Raw genomic sequence first — 17,437 nt, 5'->3', positions numbered from 1 at the left:
CCACCTCCATCTGTAGAGGGATAGGAAGGAAATTCCCCTATGGACAGATTATCCATAATTGCCCAGTTCTTGCACGTTCCTCTAAAGGAGTTAGTCCTGCACTGTTAGAAGTAGGGTGCTGGACTACAGAGGCCCCGGGTCTGATGTAGTCTGGCAAGTCATACGTGCCTATGTTGTCTCTGAATTTGTTATTCATAGTATTTCTGCAAATTGGTAGTTCAGGAGCAACTTACTGTGACTATTCAGTATTTACAATGTCTTTGCTAGACACTAGATCGGGGAAGGCAAACTTTTTGGCCCTAGGGCCATATGGGGTACAGAAATTATACGGATGGCCAGGTAGGGAAAAATGGGGGAGGCTATGCCTCCCCGAACAGCAAGGCATGGCCTGGCCCCCACCCCCTATCCAGCTCCCTGGAACCTCAGCCCCACCTGCCCCCTCCATCCCTGACTGCCCCCCAAGACTCCTGAATCCTATCCAATCCCCCCTGCTCTCTGGCCCCTGATCATCCCTCTGGGACACCCGTGCCCTATGCAATCCCCCCTGCTCTCTAGCTCCTGATCATCCCTCGGGGATGCCTGTCCCCGATCCAATCCCCCCTGCTTCCCACCCACTGACCACCTCCACCCCTATCCAATCTCCCCTGCTCCCCACCCCTGCCACCCTAGGGTCCCCCTGCCCCCTATCCAATCCCCCTTGCTCTCTAGCTCCTGATCATCCCTCTGGGAGCAGAAGGGGAGGGGCCAGGGGCTAGCCTCCACCCTGCTCACTGTGCTGCCAGGGAGTTGGGCTGGCTCCTCTACAAGCCTGTCCTGACCCTGCTTCCTGGCAGGAGCTTGGGGGCCAGAGGAAAGGGTCCTGCAGGCCGGATGTGGTCCATGACCCTAGTTTGCCCCCCTCTGCACTAGACACTGGATTTGCAGCTTATTACAACAATCTGTAACCCCCAACCCCTGTTTTTGTCCTATGACTAGGAGTATTAATGGACCACTTAACCTTAAATAGTCCCTTACAATATGTGCTAACTGCTTATGCTAAATTATCTGTTTGATTTTTTATTTACCTGTGACACTGAGTACTTTTCACAGACTGAAGAGCTCTGTGTAGCTCGAAAGCTTATCTAGCTCAGCAACAGAAGTTGGTCCAATAAAAGATATTACCTCACCCACAATGTTCCCTCTAATTTTTCCCATTCATGTGCAGAGTGAATTTTGTTATGTGCACCAATACGGAGGTAATGTGGGAGGGTGGGGCCGAGAGGTTCGGAGTGTGAGGTCGGGCTCAGGGCTGGGGCAGAGGTTGGTGTGTGTGCGTGTGGGGGTGAGGGCTCTGGCTGGAGTGCAGGCTCTGGGGTGCAGCTGGGGATGAGGGGTTTGGACGAGAAGGGGCTCAGGGCTAGGATTGGTGTGCAGGGGGGTGAGGGCTCTGGGATTCAGGCTGTCCAGGGCTGCAACAGGGAGAGAGGACTCCTTCCATCAGCTCGGGGTGGGGGAGAGGTGTCTGGCCCTGCGGCTGTGTGTGTGGGACGTCTGGTCCCGCGGCACCACAGCCCCGAGGTTGGGAGGGGGAGAGGTGTCTGGCCCTGCCACACCACAGCCCTGGGACTTTGGGAATTGCCGCAGCCCTGCACACCCCAAGCTGCTCCATCAACACCCCCCACGCCCGAGTGCAATGTGCAAGCCTGCACAGCCCTTTGTAGCTTTCTGCACAGCCGTGCACCTGAGAGAGAATGTAGCTCACTCATCATGTCCCTCTAATATCCTGGGACTGACATGGCTACAACACTGCATACTGTATTTATAACGTATGGCACATTAGTTAACTTTGATTGGATAGATGCGTCACACTATGCTGTTTCTGTTCCCTGATAGGTAAAGTGTAACAATCAGATTTGGATACAAACACAACTTAAAAGTTAAAAATTTGATTTATGCAAATATTCTCTAATATATGTTTAAAATTCATGGTGACTTATGAACAATCCTGCTCGTGAATGTGTTTGCAAGGACCCCACTTCTACACCTCCATCCATGTGTCTCAATACCTGTTCCACCCACAGCCACACTAACTTCAGTGGCACTTCACACAGGTGCAATGACCAGCCAGGTAGATGGAGCTGAAAGATCAGGACATAAAATATTTGTGGAAAACAGAAAAGGGCCACAAATCAAACAAAACAATTTCCATGATTTACTGAGTTGCTCACCTGACTCAATTCATTATCATCATATAAATACACGATTGGAAACAGGGATGACTGTGAAGGGGGAGACCCAGAGGAAAGAGGGTGATGCAGTATTAAAGGTAGAAGAAAAACTATGATGGAACAAATCTTGCTGGTCTTACTCTTGCAAGGAATCCCTTGTCTTATTGGGACGCCTTACCTGAGTAAAGCCAGTAGGGTTTAGCTAATTTGTACAGGATTATTTTCTGTTGTCCTCTCTGTGTTGTATTAATCTCCAAGTAAAATCTGAAAGTTTGTAGAGCAAAAAACATTGAGTCAAGATTTTAAATACAAATTTTCTTCATAAAGTTCAGTAGAAGCAACATATTCTGGTAAATACTTTTTATTTATTTACAGTATTTATGTTTTCTATTTGTACATACCTACAGCAACATCAAAAATTATTCACAAAGCTTAACTGAATGTAAAAATGTTATTTCATTGGACATTTGACCTATCAGCTTGCTATTATGGAAAATGTTGACTTTTTCCCCCATGCAGTATCCAGATTGTCTGAGCATCATTTTTAAGTTTTCTGGTACATTTAGGGCCACATTTAAAAAAAAAAGTCTCTAAACATGCACACCTAAATTTGCACACTTTTGTGTACAATTTTAGTCATTCAATTTTTTGAACACAAACTCAGATTTGCAGATGTGAGTAGAGGGACATGCAAAAGCTTGAGCATATGAAAATATGTGCACAAAATATCAGGAGTGTAAATTTAGAGTTCAAGCTCAGGCTATTTTGAAAATTTAGCCCCCAACGTGTATATAAAGTTTAACCAAGGAAGTGTTTTCTCAGCGCTACCAAAACTATGGTTCATTTTACTTTTTAAATAAGGCTTTTATTTCTGAGATACTAGATATTTATCAGGTTCTCACATATTTATACTTGCCTCTCTGTGCAGACCCATTACCAAAGACTTTTAGCAATAATAAGAAATGGCCACTCACTTATTGCCATGTCCACATTGGAAAAAATGTTAGGTGCTCACTTTTATATGATTTTCAGAGTGGGAAAACAATTACATTAAACTTATATAAAATTGTATTTTCCTTTGCAACCAAATAGTAAAAGTGCTACAATACATAACATTCAAACTCTGGACCAAACTGTGATCACCTTTCGCTCACACAAATAGTTTCCATTAAATTAATAGGACCACTCAGAAAAGTAAGGCAATTATAATCCGACACTGCTTAGAAATAAAGGATAAAGGTTTGAGATTACATTTTTGAAAACTGGTTAGTCAAGTTACAGTCCTGTCCTTTCGACCTGAAGCTCAGACTGCAAAAGGAGATTTTTAAGGTAGAGTTGAATTCTTCAGTTTGCCCTTTAGTGCTAAGTAGACATAGTGTGTGGGGATTTTGACTCTATTAACGCCATTCTCTAAACTGAAAACCAGGAAGCAGATGGTAAATGTACTGCAAGAGGAAAGTAGTAACCCTGAATTGCAGTCTGGGAGAGCTTCTTGCTGCACTCATTTCTTTCTACACACATTTAACTCCTGAAGCTGAATTCAGTAATAATGCAGGGTCTGATTTTCAGCATAATCTTAAATGGTTTTCCCTTTCCCTGCCCACAGTTCAGTGGATATGAATTCCTGCAGATACAATATTTCATCACAATTTAGTCAGTCATAATTCCAGCTTTTTAATAGTCCAAGTATCTGATTGCAATGAGAAAGGTAAATGCTGTTTCTACAAATAACTAAAGCCACAATTTTAGGTGCCCACAAATTGTAGGCACACAGACAGAGGCCAGGTTTTGATAACCTGATCCTTTAAATACAATAAAATCTGGGGTATTATCCATGTATATGAATTCCTGGATATGTCTGTATATATTGCTATTACTATAGCAATGTCACTGGGAGATAATTTTCTAATAACATGTCCATTCTCCTGTAATCTAACCTATTAAGCTAATATTATGGAGAAATATTTTATAGAGCAGTGAACTGAATCTGGAGGTATAGGTATGACCAAACAAGTCCCTTAAGACATAACATGCCAGGCCCGCTTGGTATCTTGAAAGTACAAGTCTTGCAACATGCTGCTACCTGTGATGTATCTTGGTGTCACAGTCAGCTGGTGTTCCTTATCACTGAGACAAACCAACCTTTCAGCAATAATCTCAGCAAGATCTTGGATTTCATAGCAATAGGCTCATTCCCCCAAGCCAGTGCTGATATTACATCCACCTATTTCTTTTTGGCAGAAGATCAACACAACACTTATACAATTGGTGAGAGTGAGAGTCTACCCTTGTCTTCTAAAAATTTAGAAACCCCAAACAAACCTTTTGACCTATTCTGCTGAGCTGAAAATGACATCAGTACCTGTTGATTGCGGGGCAGTAAAATGCTATCTCTTCGATTTTTTTCATAGCACAGAATGTGCTAGCTGTTATTTGAGTCTACTGTATTCCTCAATTTTTCTCTTCAAAAAGGAATATAAGTTAAGCTTAGGTTCAGAATGCATATGTTTTACTTAAAAACATTCATCTGTTCAAAATTCAAAATAAACTTTAAGGAATACAGTGTGTTTTTTTAAATAACATTTCATTCAAACTGTATATAATTAATTATTCATACAGCAAACAATGGTTAACCCTTGAAAATGTGTAGAAAGATTTTCACACAAAAAAGGAAAACAAAATTCTGAGGTATCACACTCACACATACACCCAAACACACACGCAGGCTGCAGCAAAAGCAGAAAATTGTAGGCCCAAAAGAAAATGATGATTGATTGTTCTATTAGAGAGTCCAGGTAGCTCAGGAAAAAACACAAAAACAAACCCCCCTACAATAGTCCTCTGAGTAAAGAACTACCTCAAGGAAGTTCAAGTGCATTGGAGACCTGATCACCTAAACTGTTTCTGCAAAGCAGCTCCCTGCACCTGAGAGAAATGCAGCCCAAGGTGACTTGTGCAAATATAAGGAATCAGTTGAGGCTATTTCCTTTTAGTCCTTAAACACACGAAGGGTGTCCAAAGATTCACTCAGTCTTTGATCATGCAAGATACTGCTGGAGTGCTGTCTTCGCCCTGAAATCACAAATATTCCATTAACCATTGAATCTGGACTTCAAAAAACAAACACCCGCTGGAGAATCTCATATGACATTCTGTGCACAAGGCTAGTGTGTGAGGGAGGAACTGTTAGTGTGGCAATAAAAGGCTAAACTATTAATACGTTAAGATGGCAAAGCCTGAGGTTTCTCAGCAAAAGTAGAGCCTAATGCTATTTGTGCTGTTTTCTTCATCTAGGAGGAAAACTCTTTTATGCTACATGAGCAATGAGTAGTGCCAAACACTCATTCAACCAGATCTAAAATCCACTGGTCTGGATTGCACTCCAGAATGTGACAACATGGAAGGAGTGCATAAGCCCTCTTTGCTCCAGGATTGCACTAGTGGCTCATACTGAGTTGTCTGCCCACTCTCACTCCTAGATCCTTTTCAGAGTCATTGCTTTCCAGGATACAATGCCCCATTCTGTAGGTATGGGCTGCATTCCTTGTTCCTAGATGTATAACTTGAACTTGGCTGTATTTAAATGGTCCCTTGAAATACGTAACTACTTATGCTACACAAACTGTTCCATCTTGTGTTTAGCTGTGACGCTTTGAGCACATTTCCCAGGCCTGAAGAAGAGTTCTGTGTAAGGTTTAAAGCTTGTCTCACCCAACAGAAGTTCATCCAATAAAATATATTACCTCACCCAGCATGTCTCTCTAATATCCTGGGGCTGACATGCCTACAACACTGCATACTACTAAAGTTACACATTAAATCTGCAAGAGTGGATACATTATATTCAAAATTAAAAAAAAAAAATTAGCTGAGGATCCTGAAATCTCCTTAATTTTTAGTAAAACATGGAATACTGGAAAAGTGCTAATGTTGTGTCAATGTGTACTGCTGTTTTTGAGGAGGGAGATAATGTATGAGGGGATAACCTTCTTGGCGTCTGTCCTGCCTTAGGACTTGTCATAAATCCTACTTAGCAAGCATTCTTCAAATAAGATGAATATCATATTTTATTCATATGTGGCAGGACTCGTCAATGTAAAGGGAAAGTCAGACACAAATGTACAAAAAGGCCTGTCTTGTGCATGCAGCACTGTCTTGTGTATTTCTCTGTAATCCAAATGCTTTCAAAACAAGATGTATTTTTTTTAAAAGGCACAGAATTCCCTTTGATCCCTATTTTGGGGGTTCTTTTACACTTACTTGTCACAAAGATTTGAATCTGATGACTGACTCAGTTTGTGTAGAATATCTACTATTCCGATATCTCGTAGTTTATCTTGGCGTTCCTGTGAACCTAAAAAAATAAATCATATTATAGAGTATAATATCAAACAAGTGATTTATTAAAAATGATAAAAAAGAATTGGAGACAGGTATGTGCTATGAGGGGATATAATATGTGGATGCAAATAAAATGCTGTGCTAAGAAGCCCTTTAAATCTACTTAACCTATGGCTGCTCTGTCTTTTCCTTTTGGAAGAAGCTACTACATTTTTTCCCCTTCAATTTTTTCACATGAATAAATCAGAAAAAATTAAACAGGCAAGAACCTTAAGCGATTTTATTATAAAGTAAGGAGTTTGACTCTGATTGGCTTCTTCCTTTCCAACTCTGTCTCTGATACTGGGTGTATTTAGCTGAAAACTTGTTACAGAGAAACTTCTAGCACTCAGAGTACAACACAAGCTAATACAGGAAAACAGAATGCTGGAAATACAGCGTGAAGTTTTACATGCTGAAGTGAGATTTGTTCCTGATGCTCCACATTCTCAAATTACTTAGCAGGAGAGTGGGAGATCAAACTACAAAAATAAGTCTCCTTGTTGAGGAACACGACAGCAGATTTAGAGAATGTAACCACCAATCTAAGAGTCATTCTCTCCCAATTCCATCTCCACTCTCTCCCCCTCCCCCCAGCACTGCTCCCATTTCCTGCTGTGCAACTCCATGGCCTTCCAACTCCTAATTCATAGGATATGTCTGTACTGCAATGTAAGCCCGAGCTTAGACTCAGGCTCAAGCCCAAACCCCCTTCCCGTCTAATACATAATTCTGTTTGATCCGGCCCAAGCCCAGGACCCTACGGGGTGAAGGGTTTGAGCCCAGGTCCTGCAATGACTTGGGTCCAAATGCCATCATTTTGCAATTTAGAAACAGCTTGGGCCCGGGCCTCCCAGACTCAGGTCCTGAGAGTCCATTAATGCTACTCAACACTCCCATGGGATGGTGTTCTCTGTGATTTTTATCCCAAGACTGGCCAATCAACTCTCAGGCAATGGAAGCCACCCCTCTGGGTAAAGTACAGGTGCTCAGCATTTAACCCTTCCATTTTATTCCGACCACTGAGCTGCAAGCAGAGTGAACCTTCTCCTGAGTTTGTAGTGGCCACGCAGAAGTCCTTTGCCAAGTGTGCTGCTATGTGGTCACAGGAACAGTCTGATTTTGGTTAATCGCTTGTGCAAGGTAAACATACAGTTTGACTTCAGCAAGGATTCCAGAAATGACCACAAGTACCGGGAAATTGCAAAGAAGCTGGCAGCACTGGGGAGTCGCTTCACTGGTTAACCAGTGGAGAAAGCGGATTAAGCGGCTCAAAGTGACCACTGTAAGCCAGGCATGAGAAACTCTGGAAACTTGCTGTCATCCTGCCCCTTTTACAAACAGCTTGAGTGGGTGCTGGATACTGTGCCAAGCACTGAGCCACAAATGCTTCACGACAGCCTGTTAAGCTTGGAGGGTGACCTTCTCATCCCCGAATCCAGTATAGGACTGGAAAGGACTCATTGTGTACCAGATAAGGCTGCTGAAGTGACCAAACTGGGACAGTCCCTGAGGAAGCTTTGCAGCACATTCTAGGTCCCTGCTGAGAGGAGCTATTTGATGCCATCCTGGCGGAGCAGCCTGCCACACAACTGGCAGCAGAAGCAAGAGGCAGTAGCCCCTCAGCCTGGTCAGTTTCTGGCTCCATGTTTGTTGTTGTTAATATAGGGATGGGAGGGATTTCCGGTCTATGAACCAATGCAAAATTTATTACAAACTGCAGGAAGAATCATGTATCCACTAACTGTGGATTTTATTACCATTACTGCACCATATATCATATAACGTATATTTTAAACAATAAAGGAAAACAATAAGGGGTAACCTGTAAATTGTGTCCAAACACTGTTTCTCAAAACATTCATCTACTCAAGCAATACTATAAATTCACAGGTTCTTGGCCCCCACTCTCCACTGCATAAGCAGCTATATCATTCACAAGTACAATGGATGGCAATCAATTCTCCCCCCACCCCATTTCATTAAGTGATAATGGCAATACCTCATTTACTGCAAATCCTGTACAAATCACATTCATAAACGCATATTCTCCATCTTCCATTGGGTCATGCAAGTCCATAATGTGGGTGCACAAAGCATCCCCGATTTGTGTTGCCCTTCAGGAATCATTAAGCAGCGTCACAGCGACCAGCTGGGATCTTAGTCTCATTGCCCTCCCTCCCGCAGCCTCCTTATTGTCTATCATAATCACTTGCTGCATCTTGCATCTAGACCTAAAGCTCACTGGGGCATGGACTGTATTCCACTGTGCTTGTATAGGGCATACGTAGTCAAGACTGAGTCCCATTGTACTACCTAACATTTGCCATTCTCTCCCTTGAAAGGATTTTGTTTTGACAATACTTTCTGTCCAAGACAATACATAAAAGTATGAGAGTCTCTTACCTTCTTCTTCATTCCATATGAGATTAGATATGCAAAACATGGCAGCAAGCTGAAGTTTAGCATTCGAATGACTCTGAATATAGAAACAGAATTTTTGGAGTTTCAGAAGCTAAATATCACAAAACTTTGTAGATGTACATTTTCTAACATTCACTTAAGGACTGAGGTAAAAAACATGGGCGATTCCTCAACCACGATCGGCACCAAAGACATTACTGCTATAGGGCAGTCAGGTACAGTGTTCTTTGAATGGAGAGTTACTTTATCCTTGATTTCAAAACAGATTCTACCTTCACCATACTGTAGACACTGTTACACTCACTACACTAACCATGAAGCCAAGAGGCCTTGCTGCTGACACTCTCTCATCTGGCAACCAGTCCAGTCCAGTCCAGCCTATAGGTCATCAGGAAGATTGTACCAGCCACACTGCTCCTGAGCATAACTGTGTTGTCCTCAGACTTGCTTTCTATTTCCAGACTCTCACTCTCAGGCAGCTGGGATGAGTCTGTTAACAGCTGGGGTTTCCTCAGGACTGCTGTGTTTCTGTTGTCTTGAGATACCACCAAGTTCTTTTCAATACAGTTATAAAATATTTGTTTTGATTCTGCCGTGGCCTGTGGTTCAAGAGGCACCAAGTGGAAGGACAGCTATGCACAGACTGTGTGCCCTCATCCCTATAGCAACTAGCCTGGTCTTTAATAGGTGTTGGGGGAACATTTCTATTTAGATTTCTCTGCTGAACTGGTTGTGTAACAAAGTGTTGGTCCTGGGGCTCAGACACACATCCCTTCACTCTGTTTCAAGCCTCTGTTGCCCCTTTAATAATGAGTTCATGGAGCACATGATGGGGTCATGTGACTGCAGGTTGAGCAGCCCCTTCCATGTGCGAAACCGAGCAGGCTAAGGAGGGTGCAGACACCAAACTTTTTGCGCTGAGCTCCCCATTTGAGTTACAATTTTCTGTTGCACCCCCCAACTCAAACAGGTTTGGAAGCCCACTAAGGTGAGTCGGGGGTCCAGGTGACACTCCCTCCCTGAGCCCTGCTGTGTGGGGCTGGCCTGAACCACTTGGCATTGCTACTCCCTCTTCCCCTACTTGTCTCACACCTCCCAGTTTGAAAACCTCCAGAAGCTGTTGCTAAATGGAAGGCAGAAATCTGGGGGGAGGGACATGACCCTGCATGCCCCGCCACATATCGCCTCTGCTTACCTCAGATGGGGGTATGCAGCAGACTATATTAAAAGGAGCCTAAAAAGTCTGAAAACCATTGACCTACCCCAAGAGAGGTAGCAAAGGTATGAACTCATCTCTATCTATCTCAATGAGAGGGGTACAGATCAGTGTTAACACCACACAGGCAGGATAACAAACCAACACTGGAGTCCATGATCGCCTCAGCTAAAGGACATGCAACGGAGTCTGAACAAGCCTGAATCTGTTGTTCTTCAGGCCATACTGCAAGGCACTCCTTTTCAGGGCTGTTGAAGGCTAGTCTTGCTAGGGGTGACATGGGGACAGGGTGGATTTGATTTAAATCACTAGTCAGGAAGCCTCTATTTCATCATGGATTTCTACATAAAAATGTATTCTTGTTGGTTATTATAACCTTAATACATATTCTTCACAACTCAGATAAATGTAGGTTTCATTTTTAAAAGGTACACACTATACATTTTTTAACCGTGATTTATTCTGAAAACTTTTAGATTAGTTTTACAGCTATATCAGAAAATGAATGATTGTTTGGTTATTTCATTTACCAAAGGTAACTGAAGCAGATATTTATGAAGTCATTGGGAGGTGAACTATCTCCAGTTCAACAGGTTGATCATTAATATTTGGAGGATCTTCCTGCCATGCTGCATTCGGAGGATATCACCACCAGACAGACATTTAAATTGTTTTATTTAACTGAAACTACAACGTTATCTATTCTGAATTTTTTTCTTCAAACAGCACACATATCATATTTTAACAAAAGAAGCATTTGGTTAAACATTCAAGTTTTTTAAAATCAGGTTTGTTTTTGTTAAAGTTGTTTTTAACTAAAATAATTAAATGAAAAATTAAAAAAAAATTAAATTGACTATGTCAGCCAGGTCAACATGAGAAACTTAAAATATTGGCTTCTGCAGCTAACGCAGTCGTCTACACCTTCATTTTCCTGTTTGTGCATAATCTAGAAAAGAAAAACAAGCTTTCCTGCTTTTTCAGGTCCCAAATGATTTTTCAATTTGGAATGAATTAGTCCAAAGGAAGAAAATATGCTTTCTACACCGGCAGAAGAACCTACTGCTGTTAAAAGCAAGATTATCACTTCAACAGTCTCAGAATCCAAGTGCTTAAGTGACTTCCACCAGTTCCCTGGTGTGACTTTCTTTAAAATATCATCAGCAAACATGTATTTCTTGAATGGTTCACCCTTAGCTCTGAAGTTTATTATAGTTGTCATTATGGAGGGATGATTGCTGGATGTCCATGTCGCAGCCAACTCCTCTTCTTCAGCAGTTAACGTTTGACCTTGGTACTGAGTATGGAGAATATTTGCAAGAAAATGAGCTGGAGATAGTGCTTGTCCCATTCATTTTTTTAATGCTTGTAATTTAACTCTGTCATTGCATATTTCTCTTTTTAAGATCTCACTCAGTTCCTTCCAAATTTCAACAGTGTCAGCAATAAAACAGCCATTTCCCCTGCATTTTTTTCAAGGCTACAGAAATAGGCTTCAGGGTACTCAGTATGTGTTCAACATTTCTCTTAAGCCCAATGCTGAGAACTTTGGCTGTGACAGTGCCATCTATTTTTTCACAGTTTTCTTCATCAGATTAGGCCAGTTCTTGATATATTCTGATATAATCTGTCATCAGATTAGGCCAGTTCTTGATATAGTGCTCAAAACAGTCACTTACTGAGTTCTGTCGCATGTCTTGTGGGAGAGTTAGCTTGGTTCCTCTCACTTTTTTCAGAGCAGTTGCTGCAAAGTGGTTGTTACAGGAGCATTTTGCAATTTCAACAACATCAGCCTTTATTTCTGAAACACTGAAGTCTTTGGCTAGGTGGTGCATCAAATGAGCACTGTAACTGTATGTTATGGCTTGCCACTCTCTTCACTCTCGTCTAAATTTCTTCTCATTTTGGATACATTTGCAGCATTGTCTGTGATGAAGCTGCATACTAGACATTTGAATTTTTTTTCAGTTTGTTATAGCTTTTACTACTACTTCTTGTAAGTATTCTGCTGTTGTGTGCATTTCCTGATGTTATCAATTGTTTCTATAAGGAAGATATTCCCTTCTTCTGTTGTCACACAAGCACGTACAACAGGATCATTGTGCAAAAAGAACAGGAGTACTTGTGGCACCTTAGAGACTAACAAATTTATTTCAGCATGAGCTTTCATGAGCTACAGCTCACTTCTTCGGATGCACAGAATGGAACACACAGACAGAAGATATTTATACATACAAAGAACATGAAAAGTGAAGTTCTGCATCCAAAGGTAAGGTCTAATCAATTGAGATGAGCTATCTAATCAGCAGAGCAAAAATTTTTAAGTGATAAAGTAAGATGACCATAGAATTGGATGTGAGAGGAGAATTAACACAGGGAAATAGATTCAATTAGTGTATGACCAAACCATTCCCAGTCTCTGTTTAGGGCCTGAGTTAATTGTATCTAATTTGCATATTATTCGAGTTCAGCGTCTCTCTTCGGAGTCGTTTTGTGAAGTTTTTTTTGTTTGCAAAATTGCCACCTTCAGTCTGTCACTGATGGTTGAAGGCTGAAGTGTTCTCCCACTGGTTTTTGAATGTTATGATTCCTGATGTCAGATTTGTGTCCATTTATTCTTTTGCGTAGAGACTGTTCGGTTTGGCCAATGTACATGGCAGGGGGGCATTGCTGGCACATGGCGGCATATATCACGTTGGTAGATGTGCAGGTGAACGAGCCCCTGATGGCGTGGCTGATGTGATTAGATCATTGTTGACATTGCTCCACTCATTAAAACTAAGGTTAACAATTTCACCCTTAGACCTTTTGCACACTGCTCCATTTCTCTTTCATACACTGCATCCAGGAATTTGCCTGCAACATCTGCTCTGTTCGGTGGACTGTATCCTGGTCTTAATGAGTGGACCATGTTAATGAAGTGTGGGTTCTCAGTCATACGAAAAGGAGAGTTTGTTGCATAAGCAAACTGGGCGATTTTTTCATCAATTAACTCTTTTTGTAATCTGCTGGTTCCTATCATGAACTTATGTATGGTTGTTTCTGGATGATGGAGATTTTTTTATCATTTCTGCTACAGATGATATACTGTGGCTGTGTAACATACATGATGTGACTGAAACACTATCATTGGCAGATAACTCTGAAACTATAGAAAATGATGGTGATCTTGATGGTGGATAGTTTTCAGAATTCTGTGTGTTGAGGACGGATTCTCCTAAACAAAATAAGTCAATGCAGTTATTTAATTATTACCACCATACTGCTCATTTAGTATTACGCATTGCATTCACTGACACTCAGTACTACTTTAAAGGTGAAATTATAAAAGGAAGATCTGCCTATTTCAGCTATTTATTTTTTATTACAACTGCATCTAAAATAGAGTAATTACTATATTTTTTGCTCAAACATGAAAATTCAAGACTAGTCCAGAAGGAAGACAGGCAGTCCTAAAGAAAGAAGTATGAAATAAAAAAGTTCACCAACCTGAAGATTCTGCATGTTCAAACAGGTACCTTTCATCATCTTCAACGCAGCTTCCTCCTGATAAGGAACACTTCTCATGATGTTGTTTCATTTGGGCAACCAGGTCTTGCATTTCTTGGTTGCACTGTTTGCATTTTGCATGCATGCTTATCTTACCCACAGGCAGAGGAACTTCATTAAAATATTCCCAAACTGGGTCTCTTTTACGGCCTGCTGCCATTACAGGTTTTCCCTTCTAGTGAGAGAATGGTATGGCAGATCTCAAATCAATGAAGGCTACACTCAGGAAGTCCTCAAGACTTCTGGAATATGCTGCTCAAACAGTTTCACTTTTGTTTCTGCTGCCTGTCCCTCTCATCTCACATTTATCTCCAGACTTCTTCTTGTCCAGATCTATTCTGCCCCCAACAATCTTCTATTCATTCACTTTTTGAAACTTTGCACTTTTATAGAGAGGCAAGAGATTGACTCTGTGTACACAAATTTGCAGAGGGACAATAGGGTTGAGGTCTGTTATTTCTCACCTCTATATATTGTTCATTTATTTAAAAAGATTTTTGCTGTTAACAAGCATGTTATCTCTGGAGACACAAATCCACAGTCTGAGAACTGCAAAACTAAGCATCTTTGTTGGTGTCTTCTAGACTGAGCACTGAGTTCCATTGGATAGAAATATTACCTAAATAATCTATACAGAAGCACCTGGAACCCCATAAAATTGGGTCCCTAATCCATGAACTATTGGAACTCATTTACAAACTTTTTTTTAAATATTACATGACTATATTGTCTCATACCACAGAATTAGAATTTATAATCCCTATTCCATGATGAGATATCTTTGAGCTATAATGTATCTTAATTAAAACTATCTTTAGCTAGGTTTTTTCCTCAAAAAGCATTTTATAAAAAAAATCTGATTTAATTAAAAAAAATCCGATTTTTTTTTAAATCACTGATTTTATCCACCCTGCATGGACATTTGGGTTATTGCTTTGTGCTGCTGGTTATTTGGTATTATTGTGTTTTGGGTTTGCTGTTTCTTTTTTAATTTACCCTGTTTATATAAATGTCAGAAGTGCCCAGGATGCAAAGATGGGGCTTCTTGTTTTGTACAATAAAACATTAACATTAAATAGGCTGGAAAGGCCTGGGAGCCAAAGGGATCTTGCTGCCTATGGAAAGGGGGAAGCCAAACAGCACTAAACATGGGTTAGCCTGCTACTAGGATGCAGCTTCCTTTTCCTGCAGCTGCCTGAGATCTGGAGGATTGGAGTCTGTGACCCCAAGCTCCCTCTTCCCCAAGGGGAGCATTTATCAAAATCTCTATCAGATACACCTAATTAAGGTGGAATCACCTTCCATTCCATTACTGTCCGGTGCTACATGTGTACCTTAACACACTGTAAGGCTGCTGTGGGAGCTTTAATTTTTGAATTTCCCTTTTGACTGAGTCGCCAGCCTTAACACTGTCTTCATGTAGTGTTTGAACTGAACTAACACACATACTTGCTGTACAGATAGATACACAGAAATTAAGTGTTTGATACTGAATACTAGACATTTGTATAACTTTTAAGCCATGTTAGAGTACCCGCTTTCAACTCCTGCAAAGAGGAGAGGGCAGACCCTTCAAAGAAATTCCCCATACCATGTAATACTTAATTTTCTGCAAGATGTCATCATTGGTCATAATGAGTTCTTTTGCTGTTGTTCCATCTGCTATGTTGGTAAGTATACATAATGTCTGAAAAAGAGAGAAAGTTGTCATTTGCAGTACATCTATGAATCATAGCTTTCCTGACAGTTCCATCCTTTCATGGTGAACAGTTCTTTATCAGAATCTGGAGTTTCCAGATTGTCACACTGAGGATCAAGTACTCTGTTGGCTCAGTGCCATTGCCTCCAATGGTGGTATGTCAGCAGAGAATTTAGTCCCGAGTTCTTGACTAAACCACACTAATAGAACAATCATAGTCATCGGGGATAGCCATTTTAGACTTGATTCTGATCATGAGGGAGGAACCTGTAACAAATCTGAAGGTGGAAGGTGAAAGTGATAATGAAATGATAGATTTAATGATTCTAAGGAAAGGAAGGAGTGAGAGCAGCAGAATAAGGACAACAGACTTCAAAAAAGCAGATTAAAAATCATAGAACTGATAGGTAACGTCCCAAGGGAAAGAAGTTAAGGAAAAACAGAATTCAGGAGCGCTGGCAGTTTCTTAAGCAAACAATAGCAAAGGCACAACTACAAACTATCCCAATGCAAAGGAAAGACAGGAAGAATAATAAGAGGCCAATATGGCTCCATAAGGAGCTTTTTAGTGACCTGAAAATCAAAAAGGAATCTTACAAAAAGTGGATGAATTGCTATGGAGCAGTACAAAAGAATAGCAGAAGCATGTAGGGACAAAAATAAGAAAGGCTCAGCACAAAATGAGTTTCACCTATCAGGGACATAAAAGGCAAGAAGAGGTACTTTAAATACATTAGGATCAAGAAAACGACGAAAGAAAGTGTAGATCCTTAATTTAGCTGGAAAGGGGAGCTAATAATTTATGACATCAAAAGGCTGAGGTGTTTAATGCCTATTTTGCTTCAGTCCTCACTAAGAAGGGTAACAGTGACCAGATACGCAACACAATTAATATTAATCACAAGTGGAAAGGAACCTAGGCCAAAATAGAGAAAGACCAGGTTAAAGACTTTTTCGATAATTTAGATGTATTCAAGTCAGCAAGGCCTGATGAAGATGGACTAGATGATCTCCTGAGGTCTCTTCCAACCTCAATCTTCTATGATTTATCCTGGGGTACTTAAGGAATTAGCTGAAATAATCTCAGAACCATTAGTGATGATCTTCAAGAACTTATGGAGGACAGTTGAGGACTCAGAGGACAGGAGAAGGGAAAACATGGTACCTATGTTTAAAAAGGGGAAACAAAGAGCACCCAGGGATTTAAAGACCAGTCAGCCATTGATATCTGGGAAGATACTGGAACAAATGATTAAACAATCCATTTGTGAGCACCTAGAGAATAATAGCATTATGAGAATAGCCAGCATGGACTATTATGACTAACAAATCTAATTTCCTATGGAGACCATGTGGCTACTCTCCAAATGTCCAGTGTGGAAATGTCACCATGGAACACTATCGATATCACTTATGCTCTTGTGGAGTGAGCCCATATTTGCTGAGGAGGCATAGCCAAAGCCATCTCATATGCAGCCTTGATACAGGATGTTATTCATCTAGAGATGATCTGTGCAGAGATCGTTTGCCCTTCCATGCGGTCTGCATATAGCACGAATAGCAGAGGTGAAACACAAAGTCTGGTCTAGACATTGCCTGATATTCAGAGTATGTAGGCGTGGTTCTGCCGGGGAAGAGCATGGCTTAGGGAAAAACAGGTAAATATACTGTCTGATTCAGATGAAACAGAGACCACTTTGGATAAGAACTTTGGATGTGGTTGCAGTATTATCTTGCCCTTGGAGTACTGAGTGTAAGGCAGCTCAGCCATGAGGCCCTGCAGCTCACATATCCTCCTTGCTGAAGTGATGGTTATCAAGAACATGGTTTTCTGAGGCCTGGTCTACACTACGCGTTTAAATCGATTTAAAGAGCGTTAAATCGATTTAACGCTGTACCCGTCCACACTACAACGCCCTTTATATCGATATAAAGGGCTCTTTAAATCGATTTCTGTACTCC

At 41.1% G+C, this 17,437-nt stretch overlaps 1 protein-coding gene across 7 annotated transcripts in view; it reads right to left on the bottom strand.

Annotated features, from left to right (window-relative positions):
• Positions 1–1,909: 1,909 nt before the first annotated feature.
• Positions 1,910–17,437, bottom strand: part of ARMC8 (armadillo repeat containing 8) — a 213,783-nt gene continuing 198,255 nt past the window's right edge. For 6 of the 7 annotated variants that reach the window (XM_032763603.2, XM_075068605.1, XM_075068606.1 and 3 more), the window contains 4 exons: positions 15,368–15,463; positions 8,994–9,066; positions 6,468–6,561; positions 1,910–5,279 (listed from right to left, as the gene is read on the bottom strand). In XM_032763603.2, coding sequence (XP_032619494.1) covers positions 5,246–5,279; positions 6,468–6,561; positions 8,994–9,066; positions 15,368–15,463 — 297 coding nt within the window. In that variant the 3' untranslated portion in view covers positions 1,910–5,245. The remainder of the gene's footprint in view (positions 5,280–6,467; positions 6,562–8,993; positions 9,067–15,367; positions 15,464–17,437) is intronic. The other variant, XR_012656387.1, reaches the window with a different exon arrangement.

Source organism: Chelonoidis abingdonii, chromosome 8 (genome assembly GCF_003597395.2).
Source record: "Chelonoidis abingdonii isolate Lonesome George chromosome 8, CheloAbing_2.0, whole genome shotgun sequence".
NCBI lineage: Eukaryota > Metazoa > Chordata > Testudines > Testudinidae > Chelonoidis > Chelonoidis abingdonii.
The sequence above is the reverse complement of the archived record's forward strand: the minus strand, read 5'-3'. Positions and strand labels throughout refer to the sequence as shown.